The sequence below is a fragment of the Sebastes umbrosus genome, chromosome 20 (genome assembly GCF_015220745.1).
Source record: "Sebastes umbrosus isolate fSebUmb1 chromosome 20, fSebUmb1.pri, whole genome shotgun sequence".
Taxonomy (NCBI): Eukaryota; Metazoa; Chordata; class Actinopteri; order Perciformes; family Sebastidae; genus Sebastes; species Sebastes umbrosus.
Genome location: NC_051288.1, coordinates 16,921,260 through 16,935,105, shown reverse-complemented (window position 1 = coordinate 16,935,105; position 13,846 = coordinate 16,921,260). Strand labels below are relative to the sequence as shown.

Sequence of the window (13,846 nt, the reverse complement as noted above, 5' to 3'; positions counted from 1 at the left end):
TCCATCGCATTATAATGCAGTTTAAGTGCAGCTCCGGTTGAGAGGTCTGTGCCGTGTGACCTCACAACAATAACTGACAAACAAAAATAAATGGAGACTTGATATTCACTGTGGATTAGTAGATTTAAGACTTGGACTCGACCGGACTCACAAACAAAAAGGAGGATTTGAGCCTTGACTCCCTAAAGACATGACTTGACATGACATCCTGAAACTAAACAACAGCCCGTGCATAGCCACAGAGCTTGAATATCTATATATTATATATAAACATTAAGTTATTAATCGCCGTCCTTGAAGGGAATTCATCTCAGATATGTTAAGACACAACAGCTTTGAGGATGAAAATGTTCAAACGCGCTGTCATTATAAATGTCAGCATTCAGAGACTTACCGGATGAGAGAGAGGAGGAACGCACACACCAGTGTTAGAGAGGTGCTGACCACGGTAAAAATACAAGTGTATAGGAAAATAGTCTCACACTCGTAGTAGCCACTATGCAAAAAAAATGGTTTAATAATTCACCAATGTTTCTACATGACAGTCTTCTTCACGGTATTGAGGCACAACCAACAGCTCCACAGGCATTAAACAGACAACAGGTGTGTTTAATCATGAGGAGGAGTGTCCTCAATCACACAACAGGGCTACGTTCCAAATCACACTTTTACTTTTTACTTTTAGTACATACTGCAGCTGCCCTTACAAAGTACCTACCGTTGCATGCAGTATTAATACAATTAGCACATACAATTTATAATAACCTTGTGCCTTGAACTTTGACCCTCTTGCTCATTTATCCACTGCACAGAGGATTGTGGGTCAGAATAGCCAGAAAAGCATGCTGGCTTGCATACTGCAAAATGCGACCGAATGTAGTAGGACATCCTGGTACTTTTTGACATACTGCATTTGACCAGTGGTGGATGAAGTACCTGAAAGCCACACTTCAATAAAAGTACAGATATCTAACCAGAAAATGACTTTAGTAGAAGTTAAAGTCACCTATAAGAATCTTACTTAAGTAAAAGACTTAAAGTATCTGATATTTTCTGTTCTTAAGTATCAAAATATATATTTTTAGTTTTTTTTAATTTTAAAGTAAATTGAATTAAAAGAGATTTATTAAGTGTATTCCTTTTAACACCACCATAAAAATAGAGGCTAAATTACACTAGAAGAAAAAAAAGAATTTCACAACTTAAAGGATTTAAAGAACAAAATATATTTTTTCCTTCTGTCGTAGTCGCATGTAGCATGATCTGACATGCAGCCTGCCTGGACTTGGGCAGAAATCAAAACTTAACAACGGCTTTGAGAGCACTTTGTTTGCACGTGAACGATCTAAACTTGCAAGCTAGGATCACTGATTCGCCAAACCTGCTCGCTTGCAATAGTAACGAAGATGCTTACGGTCATCGCAAAGTCACAAGCTATAAAGATTTAGGCGGAATATGATGGAAACTACCACTAAGAAAAGGAAAAGCAGCTACAACAAAGACTGTGAAACTACTTATAAGTATTTATAAGCCGGTGGAAGGCGATTCTCAGAGTTTTTTATAAAATTTGCCAGTTATTTTTCAGTTTCACATGGGGATTAATGCGACATGAAGCGACACAGTTCATGTGAGACATGAAATGTGCGGATCAAAAGGCGATGTGCCGATCTATGGATGCATTCGGCTAAGCATAGAGATGTTGAAAGATAAGGGGCAGAATAGAAATGTTTTTAAGTTAGATAGACATTATATCAAAATTGTAGACTATCTTTCAGCCTTGGTAACGTGTCCCACATTGTCCCACACAAACATACTCTTTGTCCCACATTTGGTTTGTTGGGATCTGGTCACCCTAAGCATTCAGAGACTTGAAAGACTTCCGTCTTGATTTGAAGACTAAAGGACTTGTGACTTGCTGTGATAGACCTCAGACTTGACTTATCTTGAATGACGTGTGTCTTGACTTGAACTCGTCTCCACTGACTTGATACAGAAAAAAAAAATGGTTTTCATATTGTGCAGAAAGGATTTGAAACCTCTGGCTGTCTGCAGTGTCGGGAAAAATACATCAAATAAATCTAGAGCTGCATGCATTTTAAAACAGTCAGCAAAAAAATGTAAAGCATACATGAATTAAGGAGCTGAAACCATAGGGTTACACACACAGAACAATCAATATCACAGAGGCCATTAACACAAGTAGCACAACCCAAAGACAGTGTATGCCTATAAATAAACAATGCTCCACTTATACGTTCACAATCCTCAAAAATACTGTGTCTTAACTGCTGCAATCCGGCGTCGTACAGTTAAAACTGTGATGTCTAAAGAGGCTTGATACAAGATGATAAAAATATGCCAGCATGGTTCTGAGTGTGTATACAGATTCAGGTCAGACTTTGAAAAGAGATGAAACGCTGAAGCCATCTTAATAAGAGATGCTCTCCAGAGCATGCTGGGAGAGAGAGAGGGAGAAAGAGAGAGAGAGAGAGAGAGAGAGAGAGAGAGAGAGAGAAAGGGAGAGGGAGATGCTGTCAAAATAAAAGGAATTGGATATCACAGATTTAATGATTTCACTGTCAGAATGAATGATGGCAGAGTTTGAAGATATGAGGGAAAAATAAAGGAGTCTGATGGTGTGAAAACTCTGTCTGACATGTTAGCAGCTTCATCCAGCCATTCTGCAATACAGTCATCATCACACTCTCACTTTGGGGGCTCGCATTTAGATCACTGAATGGACCGTGCATATCATATAACGGGGAATCAAAAGACATGTGCCATCCTGTGAAAAAGCTCATCTGTCTAACAGTCTGACACGTTTCTGTTTCTCTTATGTGGCCCCAGAGAGGCTCCAGAAAAATGCAGAACATCCTGAACGGGTGTTGTGAACGTTTTTCTGAAGATATATGCAGAGAGGCTAAAAGAGACAATTTCGAGGAGTCGAAGCAAAAAAGCTCAGAGTGCCCTGCTCACTCCAGTGAATATGGGTATCCGTTGGCAAGTGCAAAGTTTGGGTAAGCACAGCTTCCTGCCAGCAGCGGAGATTAAAGTTGTGTGTTTAGAAGTGGATGGCAGCGACTGGCTGGGTGGAAGTTTTCCCCACAGGCAGCGAACGTGGCAGCTAAGGTCAGGGGCCCGCCACATCACAGCCCTAAAAATATCCTCCGCATTTGATTCCCGTCACAGAGCGGTTATACAATCTGTGCCCTCACTTGAGCCTGCCAGAATTAAACCCCACCATGTTCTGCCTTTAAGAACGGCTTCACAACAAGCTGCCAGAATGATCAAAACAAAATTTACAAGCAGGAAAACGAAGGACTTCAATCTCTCGGTGAGTGGGGATGCATGTGAAAAACAAAAACTGTTATTTTTCTTTTTACACGAATGTAGAGGCAAGTGTGCTATTTCTTTCCCCCCCCCCTTAAGCTAATAAATCATGTGTGAAAGGAAGCCACAGCGAGAAAATGGCTTCTCACAAGTCAAAGACTGGAACCAAGATAAATGTTACAAAGGCTGCGGAGGAATCCAGTCCAGTGGATGAATATGTCACACCTGGGGGCTATGAGCTGGAGAAAATCTTAAACCGTGGGAGTGTGGCTTACACTCATGTCAACGAGGTCTGGCCTCATGTCTACATCGGGGACGAGTGAGTAAAAAAAGTATTAAATTACTAAAATAATGAAGGATTCAAATAATATACATGACATTTATTGCAGGGAGACTGCAAAGGACAAGCACAATCTGAAGAGGTTGGGGATTACGCACATCTTGAACGCAGCAGAGGGGACGTGGAACAATGTGGACACTGGAGCTGGTTACTATAGTGATATGGCCGTCGTCTATTACGGCGTGGTAGCAGAAGACGTCACAACCTTTGACATCAGCCAGTATTTCCACTCTGCTGCCCGGTTTATAGAAGAAACACTGAGCAATCCTCAGAGTAAGACATCACATAGTTAAAGGGTCATTTCAGCCACATCACAGAAATTATTTAGTGGTATCTAGGGCTGGGTATCAGTAAGATAAGATAAGATAAGATAGAACTTTATTAATCCCGAAGGAAATTCTTGTGCCAGAGATTGCTCAAAAATACAACAAAATTACAACAAGTTCAAGTGTGTAAAATAAAAATTACTATTTCTAACACCAGTGCTAGTAAAATAAAAAAAGGTAAAGTAAGCTAAAAAACTGAAAAATAATACCTTTTAAGGTTTCAACAGAAAAAAAACAATACCAAGTTGTATTGAAGCTTCTCCAGTCAAACAATACCAGCATTTGATCCTTTTTGTACCCAGATCTAGAAAAAATTACAATTTGTATGGTTTTGCTCCGAGCCAATCAGCTCAGTGCTTTGTAAAACCAACAGCGTTTAGTTGGGGTTAGGGTTAGTAACCTCAAGTTTCACTTTCACTTTTCAAACGTAGTTATTTTAATCCAAAACACAATGTTTTCCACTAAACTTAACTGTTTTTGTTGCCTAAACCCAAAGAAGGCTTTTTGTTTGTGTTCAAAAACGTAACGTTTCATTCACATTTACATTAGAACATCTTGCTTTTAAGTTTCACTTTCACTTTTACAACTTAGTAGGCCTCTATTGACCCCACATCTATGGTGCTATTTAATGGCCTGATAAAACAGTCAAATCGGCTGCATGGAGAGAATTTTGTTTATGGTGCTCAAAGATAAAGTTCAGTCTTTCAATATGTAGTTTTTCAATGCTTCGAGAACCACATTTGAAATTTGATTCACCTTTATCATATTGAGTTGATGGCAAAAAGTTGAGATATTTGCCCTTAAACTGACAAGAATTTTCATTTGTGGAGCTCAAAGACATGAAATCAATGTGTATTTTTCAGAAACAACGTACTGGTTTCCAGAGATTATCTACAGGCATTGATTCACGGCACTATATGTTAAAATTATAATATAATAAAATGACTGAATACTTTGTTAACGCCCATAGAAATGTGATATTTTATTTGGTTCTCGGGGTTACTAGGGTCTAGATTATGTCCGTTATTAAATGTGGGTCCAATGGGATAGAAAAGTTTGGCAATTTTGCGGATGACTGCCACGAACACCAGGGTGCTAGTTTGTGATGGCCCAATATCATGTTTTGTTCCCAATATATCTATCAATACATCTGCCAAATTTAGTGCTTTTATCACAAACCGAACAATTGTTATATGTTTGATTGATGTTTGTCACATTGATTGAAATCGCAGTCATCGCTATCCCTGTACCAAAACTTTATGCATGGTTAGACACCACTAGTAGTGAAGTGAAAAAAAAAATGTTTTCATGATTTGGATGAACTGACCCTTTAAATTGACTAAAAATAAGAAAAACTGTGTATTAAAGCTGTTCCCTGATTGCTTGATTCTTGTATGTGCAGATAAACTGCTGGTGCACTGTGTGATGGGAAGGAGTCGGTCTGCCACACTCTTCCTCGCCTACCTCATGATCTGTGAGAAGATGACGGTGGTCGACGCCATCGAGCACGTGAAGAGATGCAGGAGGATCATCCCCAACTGGGGCTTCATGAAACAGCTGAGAGAGCTGGACATGCAGCTCCATGAGCCAATAGAAGAGAGGACAAAGCAGAGCTGACTGGAGCACTCGTGGGGCAAGTCGAGCCTCAGGTTCGAGCCTCAAGTTACTGGACACGAGTTGAAGTGGGGTTTCAAGTAATTTGAGACAAGTCCATGTCAAGTTTCAAGTCATTGGGGACGAATAAAAGTCCAAGTTCCAGCGAAAGTAATTCAGGACAAGTTGTGTTCTCAAGTATATCAGAGCAAATCTCAGGCCAAGTCTCAAATCATTCAAGAGAAGTCTGAGTCAAGTTTCAAGTCATTGGGGACAAATTAAAGTCTCTAGTCATTCAAGTCCAAGTCACGTCAAAAGTCATTCAGGACAAGTCAAAGTCTTAAGAATTTCAGAGCAAATCTCAGACCAAGTCTCAAGAAATTTAAGACAAATCAAAGTCAATTCACAAGTTTCGAGACGAGTTCAAGTCAAAAGTCATTCAGGACAAGTCCAATTTAGGTCTCAAGTAATTTGACATAAGTCCAAGTAGAGTCTCAAGTAATTTGTGAAAAGTCAAGTTGCAAGTCATCGAAGACAGGTCCAAGTCAACTTTAAGTGATGTGAGACAAATCCAGGTTAAGTATCAAGTCGACCAGTGTAAATCTCATCATGTCTCGAGTCATGTCACAAGTGTAAATAAGCAAATTGCAAGTCAAGATGCAAGATTTCAGGTCTCTGAATGCTGTCCGTGAAAATGACACAGCATGTGAAAATTTTCCCTTTAAAGTTGTGTTAACTATATTGTTTACATATGAATGACGATTTTTTTTTAATGTAGAGGTCTGATAATTAAATATTTGATGTGTAAGGACATGCAAGACCTGCTTGTTGTTGTCCCATTAGTTGTTGTTTTTTCACTTTTCTGGGATTTTACCAAGAAAAAACATGAGACGTGAATGTTTTTGCTTTGTCAAGTTGGGGTTTTAGAGGGTGAAACAAGAAGTAAATCAAGTCTCAGAGCAGTCGAGTCCAAGTCAAGTTTCCTTTTTGACTTCTTTTTATTTTAAAATACTTTTTCTGCAGAGAAAACAGCTGCCTGGATTTACCACAAATTCAATCATTGCATTCTCATTCTGTGACACGCCTCAGGCTAGTAAATATGTCAAATTAAAGGAGAACAATCAAGTACATGGTCAATCATAATTTATTCTTATGCTAAAATGTACAGCATTTTTAAGTGACTGACAAAAGGAGAAAAGTCATAAATACAAGAATGTCATTCTGTCCGATTTTTGTGCACATAGCCAGGTATTTCCCTCCTGTTCTTACCAGCAACTCTGTACAGGTACAAAGGCTACAAAAGAGCAATATAAACAAAAACACAAGTACAAGTTGCGTTTTACATGCAATCCATTAGCTTAGTTTGGTCTATTCACAGGCTCTATTCTTCTACACTTCGGTAAAATATAAATCCAACATTTTATAAAGATAGAAAACAAATCTACAGATGGAATGAAAACGTAGCTTTAAAGGCATTATGTAAAATATCAACTTTGGACTAAATTTATATTTTCTTTATTGTTATTCATCGTTATAATCATTTAGTTCTTTTTAAATTCTGCCACACTTCTGGACATTTTGAAATGTTTTAGAACTTTCAGGGTACAAACACTGAGATATGCTTTGTTATTTTTGACAGAAATCAGTCTGCTTTATTAAACAGAAAGCTGCCTCAAGGAGATCTGTTACAAAAGACTTCAGAATTATACATACATAGCAATAAAACCTCTCAAACCGAACAGAAAACAGGACTAAGTTTACATTTTTTTACATTATTAGAATTAACAAAATATAGTTTCATCTTTCTCCCCGCGGAGGGAAACCTAATAAAGGCCAGATATCTTTAAAATGGCTTGCTATTAAGCACAACACTTGTACAGTACTACTCAATGCACTGTCACTAACAGAGACTGAAGCATGCTAGTTGTCACTTTACAAAATAAGTACAATAATTTAAATATACAAAGGCATGAGTATAGTACAAACTAATTGTCAGCACTGTTAGACAGGTACACTGAACAGGTTCAAACAGCCACTAACTCCACTTGTAGCAGGCACATTAAATGGCTTCATTTGAGGCTGCTACACGACTGCAAGACCACTGATGAAATCTCTACCGCTGAGCTCTGAACCCGCCTGCTCTAAAGACACATCAGAGACACTAACACTAATTAAATAGATTTTCATCGTAATGATGTAAGGCTTCCCATCTGGAGAAACAAAAATACTTTTTAACATTAGCTTCAAAGTTTTTACTCATTGATGAAAATTTTTGCATTCTTTCCAAGTGCTGCTGCTGGTTTTTAAGTAATAAAACAATAAGAAAAAAGACACCAAAAAAAGAAAACAAAAAGGCCAGATCAGTGCATCTTTAAACAGCAAAATGCACGCGAGAGAAAAGGACCAGCGGAGTCCTGCGGCGGAGAGTTACCGCCTGATGAAAGGCCCTTTCAGGGACTGCTTGGACATGCCTGTGTTCATGTAACCATGGTGACCAGCTGGAGTGTACACCATGTTGCCATGTGGTGGAGCCTGCATGGGCTGCTGGGGGTATGGCTGTGTTCCCATCATGCCCATCTGCATAGAGTACTGGGGTGACTGGTTCATATAGGCATGGTTGCCATGGTAGCCGCTGTTCATCATGGGCTGGCTCATGCTGTAGCCGTTCATGGCGTTGAGGGAGGGCATGTTCATGGAGTTGACATTGTAGCCCGGTGCCGGCATGATGTTCACGCTCATGTTCATGCGCGGCATGGCGGCCAGCGTCCTGGACGGCGCCTGCATGGCCACGGTCTGCGGCGGCCGGGCGTACATCTGCTGCTGGTGGTGCGACAGCGGGGCGGACTTGGAGCGTGCGGAGATGTGACTCTTGGAGGCCATTTGGGGCTGGATCCGCTGCGAGGGCGGGATGCCCATGTTGCGCTGTAGCATCATGGGCGGCGGGGAGCTGAGATTCGGGGGCGGGGTCATGGTGGCCTGCACCTGTGGGTTGGGGACTCGATGCGGGGTCTGGGACAAGGAGACCAGGCTGGAGTGCTGGGACGACAGCGACGGGGTGTTTGCATAAGATGTGATGGGGTGTGAGGCCGAGTGGTTGAAAGGCAGCGAGTGAGGGTGGTCTATGAACGTGTTGGTGAACTGCTGCAGCTTGGCGAGACTGAGGCCGGACGATTGCGAGTAGTGCCCGCTGCCGTACTCCCCCTGGTGGTTGATCCTCTCGTAGAGGGTGAAATTTGGGTTGCCAGATTCGGGAATGTCCGCCAGCTGCATGGTGGTGGTGAAGTTGGTGGGTATGGCACACTGCGCCATGGGCTGCTGCTGGCTGTGCTGACTGTGTTGATTGTGAAGGCCGTGCTGGGCGTGCTGATTGTGCTGGCTGAGCTGATTGTGCTGCAGGTGGTGATTGTGGTGGTGACTATGCTGGTTGTGGGGATTGTGTTGACTGTGCTGGCTTAGCTGATTGTGTGGACCGTGCTGATTGTGTTGGCTGTGCTGATTGTGGGGGACATGCCTGCTGTGGGAGTTGTGTTGACTATGTTGGCTGCGCTGGCTGTGTTGACTGTGCTGGCTGTGCTGGCTGTTGCTGGGGGGCCTCTCCACCACCACGCAGCCCTGCGGCGACTTGACGTTGCAGTGCGGCGGCGAGCTCAGGCTGTTCTGCTGAATCATCCCGCAGCTGCCGGGGTTGACGGCGGCCATTTGCTGGCTCACGGCGCAGCTGCTCTGGGCCAGGCCGCTGGGGGGGATGCTGCCGTAGGAGCAGCTGTTCTGGGAGGGGCCTGCCCCGCAGATGCTGCCCCCCATGGTGGAGTCGTAGCTGCTGGGGTTCTCGTAGTTCTCCGTGGTGCTCTCGATGCTGCCCAGATCGCTGAAGCCGCTGTCCACCACCTGCTGCGAGTGATCCGACACCGACGGCACGTCCATCATGGGGCTCGTCTCCATGTTGTGGAGCGAGGGCACCGAGATGGCGCTGTGGTCGGGGCTGATCTGAGTGTAGCCGCTCTCCAGGATGGAGACCGCCGGGCTGTTGACGGAGCGTACCGACTGGCTGGGATGGGATTGCGCGGAGGAAAGGGGACTGCTGTGGTCCGACTGGGGGCAGTCATCCAGCGAGGTGAGCTGGGGGCTCTGAGCCACGTGGGCGTAAGTCTGCAGCGTCCTGCAGGGCTCCTGGCTCTCCACGATGTCCTGGAAAACATTCTCCCTCTCGGTCTCCTGCGTCAGGGACTGAACAGCTTGCGCTGTCTCTGAGTCAATCTCTGTACAGATTGGGGGATCCTCCCTCAGCACGGGACTGAGCGGTGGCCTCTCCGCAGGCTGAGGAGGTGGGTGATCCGGACAAGGACTGGACGCGCTCTCTTCCTCTGACTCAGAGTCTGCAGGATTATCAGAGTCCACAGCAGCGACTGAAGCGACTGCTACTGCTTCAGGTGGTGGCGTTGCTACTGTCGTTTCTGTCACTGCCTCCTGGATGCTTTCCGCAGCGGTAGCCGGTTCCTCTTCACTACACGGTACTGTAGAAACCTGCTGACTCAACTCAGAGTCGTTGTCTTCTTTTGGATCTAAAAAAGGTGGGGTGCATTCGGGTATTTCTTTCGAACTCTGCTCCAACTCTGCCTTGCTGTTCTCAGGTTCCGCCGCCTTGCTGTGACTGTCATCCTCATCATCTGCATCCTGATCCTCTATTTGAGTTCTCTGCTCGTCCTCCTCGTCATCCTCTGCGTTGTCATTCTCCAGCGATTCAACACCCGCTGCGCTGTGTTCCGCATCTTTGGCTGGGGAGTCCTGCCCGTGTTCGCTCTCTTGCTGGTCGTCTTCAGGTGGTTCTGGGGAATCGCCTCTGTCCTCGGGCCTTGGGGACATGGCGGCAGGCGAGACGGCAGGCGAGGCGGCAGGCGAGGCTGCAGGCGAGGCGGCAGGTGAGCACACCGGAGAAGCCACTGGTGATCCTTCAGGGGAGCTGGACTTCTGGGAGCCGTTGTCAACAGGACTCGGGGGCTCAGAGAGGAGCCTCTCTAGCGTTATATCTGGACTCGCCGAGCCTCGGCCTGCTTTGCTGTCCGAGCACTCATCAGCACTGACAACATCCTGGTCGGGTTCCTCTTTCGCTTCTTCAGTGTGAATGTGGTGCTGCTCCGCCTCCATTGGGGTTTCAGGGGGCGTGTAGAGGTTGAGCTTGAAGCCCATCTTTCGTTCGTTCTTAAGCCTCCATTTGGGAGGGCCACGTTTTACTCCTTTCGGCCAGCCTTTCTTCCGTTTCACTGGACGGGGTCTGCTGGGTCTCTTAGAGAGGACGTCAGCTCCTAGAGGTTGGGAAAATGAATAAAAAACACTTTAATATTCTGCCAGAAAGATAAAACAATCTGCTATTAAACAAGTTCATGAGAGATAATATAGTACTTTGTAATTTTACTACAGTGAAGATGCAAATACCTTCATTCCAGTGTTCAAGATTGTCTTTCCGTGCATTTTTCTCCAGCCTGGGGCGACCTCTCCGGCGTTTCATTGGTGTAATTGGTGTCTTGTCCTCCTGTTCCTCTTCCTCCTCCTCTTCCTCCTCCTCCTCCTCCTCTTCATCCTCCATCTCGCCCACTCTGCAGGTGCGCTCCAGCAGGGGCATAGGACGCTCATCCTCGGAGTTGTCGAACGGTTCGTTCAGCACCTCCGTCGTCTCGGAGATGGTTTCTGTTGTCACGCTGCTGTTTATTCTCTTTCTTTTACGCCCTCTCTTCTTGAGCACAATGGTTCTCTGTAAAAACAAATAAAAGAGGAATCAGTGAAAACAGAATAAAAGAAGACTGAAAACAAGGGCACTAGGTGGATGACCTCCATGAGTATATGGCAGAAATTCATTCGGGCTGCTGTGCTAAATGTAAAATGTTGAAACCACGCTGTGAGACTAAATGTTTGAGCGATGCAGCCTGGTGTGGAAACCCACAAATGAGACAGGCAGAGTAAGCAGAAACCACAGTCTATATTTTGAATTCTACAGTTGTTTCCCACCGGCTGCCTACGAGCTCTCCGAAATCCTTCACAAGAAGGATGTCAAAACAACACTGTAACTAATTCACTAAATAAACTCCAACAGCCACTGTTGTTGTTTTCTGGTTTTCGTACTGTTTTTGTTGAAAAGCTCTCCCTGACATCATGCTGCCCGGCTGTAATATTATCTCCAGCACAAGGGGGCAGTGCCATATAGACGGAGCAGATGTGAGAAGCACAGAGGAGGGCAGTAAATTAACCATGACCATTGACAATAGTACAAGGTTTAGCCTGCACAGTCTCGACACCAGCAGTGAAAACACAATCTATTATCTACAGCTGCAGGCACACGGGGAGGCTCCAGATGACAGGAGGAAGCCACTGAACCCTCCACTGAATTCATGAATATTTATCAAACCTTTCCATCTCACCAGAGTACACAACATGGTCTCTAATGAAGGAAAATATCTAATGATATACATTCAATTCCACTTTGTTCAGGAATAAAACTCCAGATAATCAATGAGATAATCCCACCAGGGGGAAATAGCTGATGCTGTGGTGATGCAAAAGAGGCATCAACAAACAATAAAAGTCACCTTTCTCTTGGCTGCGAGCATCGCATGGGCTTTTGTGAGGATGGGTGGTGAGCCATCGGAGCCGTCGGAGCCGTCGGAGCCGTCGTCGTCATCGGCTTCGTCATCGCTCGCTTCCGCCAACTGCTGGATGCGCCTGGTCCAGGACAGCGCGGGGCGGCGTTCGTAGGTCCTGTAGGGAACCTTACAGTGGACCTTGGTGAGAGGTTGCCTGCTGCCGTGAGTCATCATGTAGCCCTCCCTCTCCTCCTTCTCCCAGCAACTGGCCTGCTCCTTCAGCCGCTCAGCCTGGTAATTAAACAGACAAGACGCATTATCTCTGGGAAAAGGCGCACGCACGGCTCCAACATCTGAGCAATGAGGCTAATGGGAAAACAAGAGATTGGAATTAACATCATGACAAATGAATCACCGCAGGTTCCTCCTGATAATAAGAGCAGCGTCTTGATTGGATGTGCGCCCGTCACGGAGGGAAACATTTCCGTTAAGCAACCGTGGAAAGATTGCATTTCATGGAATATTCAGCACTATCAATTATGTAGTGAAGTGATTCAGGGCAATTTTGCACAACATTAGATGCCTGCTGACAGTGATAATGCTTTCTCCATTAATGGCCTCTATTTGAACTCTCCAGCTAATCAAACAAACATGCAATGACAGCATTTGCAGGCAAGTGTAAACAAATAACCAGTCTCCTGATTGAACGAGGACGCTTACATCCATCTCTGCCTCCCTCTCCTCCTCAGACAGGACGGCGTTGAGAGTCGTGGAAGGCGTCCAGCGCAGGCCGTCGGGGTCCACCTCGTTCCGACGCGGGTTAGCCCTCAGGCTCTCCGTGTGCCTCTGGATCAATCGCTCACGTCTGATCAACACGATCCTGGGTGCACAGTGAGAAAAAACCAATGAGTTCACAAAGAGTGAAGCCGGTGTAGACGGGAGGTGACGTGTGGTTAAATGCGAGCACAAAGACGAGCTCTTTGGGACAGCAGGTGCTCCGTGTCCTTGGGGGTGCTTAACCTGACTTACTTCTGTCAATATTCAGCTGCATTAATGGATACGCTGTTAAAAATACCCGCTGGCCTGGATAAGTCAGACAGCATACAGCGCGGGCTGAAGGAGACTGCGGCTCGGGAAACTGACCTGCCATCCTGTCTGTCAATCATGCCGAGCTGCTGGAGAGTAGCGGCGATGTCATGCGGACACATCCCAGTGGCCCTGCTTATTCCTTTAACACTGATGTGTTTATCTGGGTGCTTATAAAGGTACTCCAGTATGACACTTTTCCAATATGCCAGGTAGGATAAGCGACCCAGATCTGACAGCGGCTTCTCCGGGGAGCCGGCTTGTCCTTCTTGCCTGGTGAGAAGGTAACCTAAAAAGACAAGATTCAAACAAAAACAAAATGCTTTAGTCAAGCTAGAGGCTGCTGCTGTGGTTATTTCAGATTGCAATTCAATCCCTACGCCCACTCCCTTATGGATTACATATTCATGTAAGGATGTGACACCGAACCCTGGTTGGGATTTCACCTTCAAATAGTATAAAGGGAGGCGAGGCAATCAGTTTCCCTCTCCTTCAACCTCTGTCAGAAGCTATGATACACGCTGGCAAGGGCAACAAAGGAGGTTTAAAGAGGGGAGTAAAGAGGAAACAAAGCGACAGAGCGAAACAGAGAAGCA

General features: G+C 44.9%; 2 protein-coding genes across 9 annotated transcripts in view; one reads left to right on the top strand and one right to left on the bottom strand.

The window, feature by feature from the left end:
- The first annotated feature begins 3,172 nt into the window (after window positions 1-3,172).
- Window positions 3,173-6,714, top strand: dusp29 (dual specificity phosphatase 29). Of its 2 annotated transcripts, none has more exons than XM_037754630.1 (4): window positions 3,173-3,334; window positions 3,430-3,649; window positions 3,720-3,943; window positions 5,399-6,714. In XM_037754630.1, the coding sequence occupies exons 2-4, from the start codon at window positions 3,468-3,470 to the stop codon at window positions 5,611-5,613; spliced, it is 621 nt and encodes a 206-aa protein (XP_037610558.1). In that variant the 5' UTR covers window positions 3,173-3,334; window positions 3,430-3,467; the 3' UTR covers window positions 5,614-6,714. The 2 variants fall into 2 exon arrangements, with proteins under 2 accessions (XP_037610558.1, XP_037610560.1); XM_037754632.1 differs by having other exon boundaries at window positions 3,179-3,334; window positions 3,451-3,649.
- Window positions 6,715-6,717: 3 nt separating this feature from the next.
- Window positions 6,718-13,846, bottom strand: part of kat6b (K(lysine) acetyltransferase 6B) — a 28,488-nt gene continuing 21,359 nt past the window's right edge. For all 7 annotated transcript variants that reach the window (XM_037754616.1, XM_037754617.1, XM_037754615.1 and 4 more), the window contains exons 13-17: window positions 13,308-13,539; window positions 12,885-13,044; window positions 12,171-12,455; window positions 11,023-11,338; window positions 6,718-10,892 (exon numbers count right to left, since the gene is read on the bottom strand). In XM_037754616.1, coding sequence (XP_037610544.1) covers window positions 8,017-10,892; window positions 11,023-11,338; window positions 12,171-12,455; window positions 12,885-13,044; window positions 13,308-13,539 — 3,869 coding nt within the window. In that variant the 3' untranslated portion in view covers window positions 6,718-8,016. The remainder of the gene's footprint in view (window positions 10,893-11,022; window positions 11,339-12,170; window positions 12,456-12,884; window positions 13,045-13,307; window positions 13,540-13,846) is intronic.

Excerpts from the sequence above, each read along its gene's own strand:
- dusp29 (XM_037754630.1), top strand. The coding sequence starts at position 3,468 with ATGGCTTCTCACAAGTCAAAGACTGGAACCAAGATAAATGTTACAAAG. Across the intron at positions 3,650-3,719 it reads CATGTCTACATCGGGGACGA|GGAGACTGCAAAGGACAAGC; the intron begins GTGAGTAAAAAA and ends CATTTATTGCAG. Across the intron at positions 3,944-5,398 it reads AACACTGAGCAATCCTCAGA|ATAAACTGCTGGTGCACTGT; the intron begins GTAAGACATCAC and ends TTGTATGTGCAG.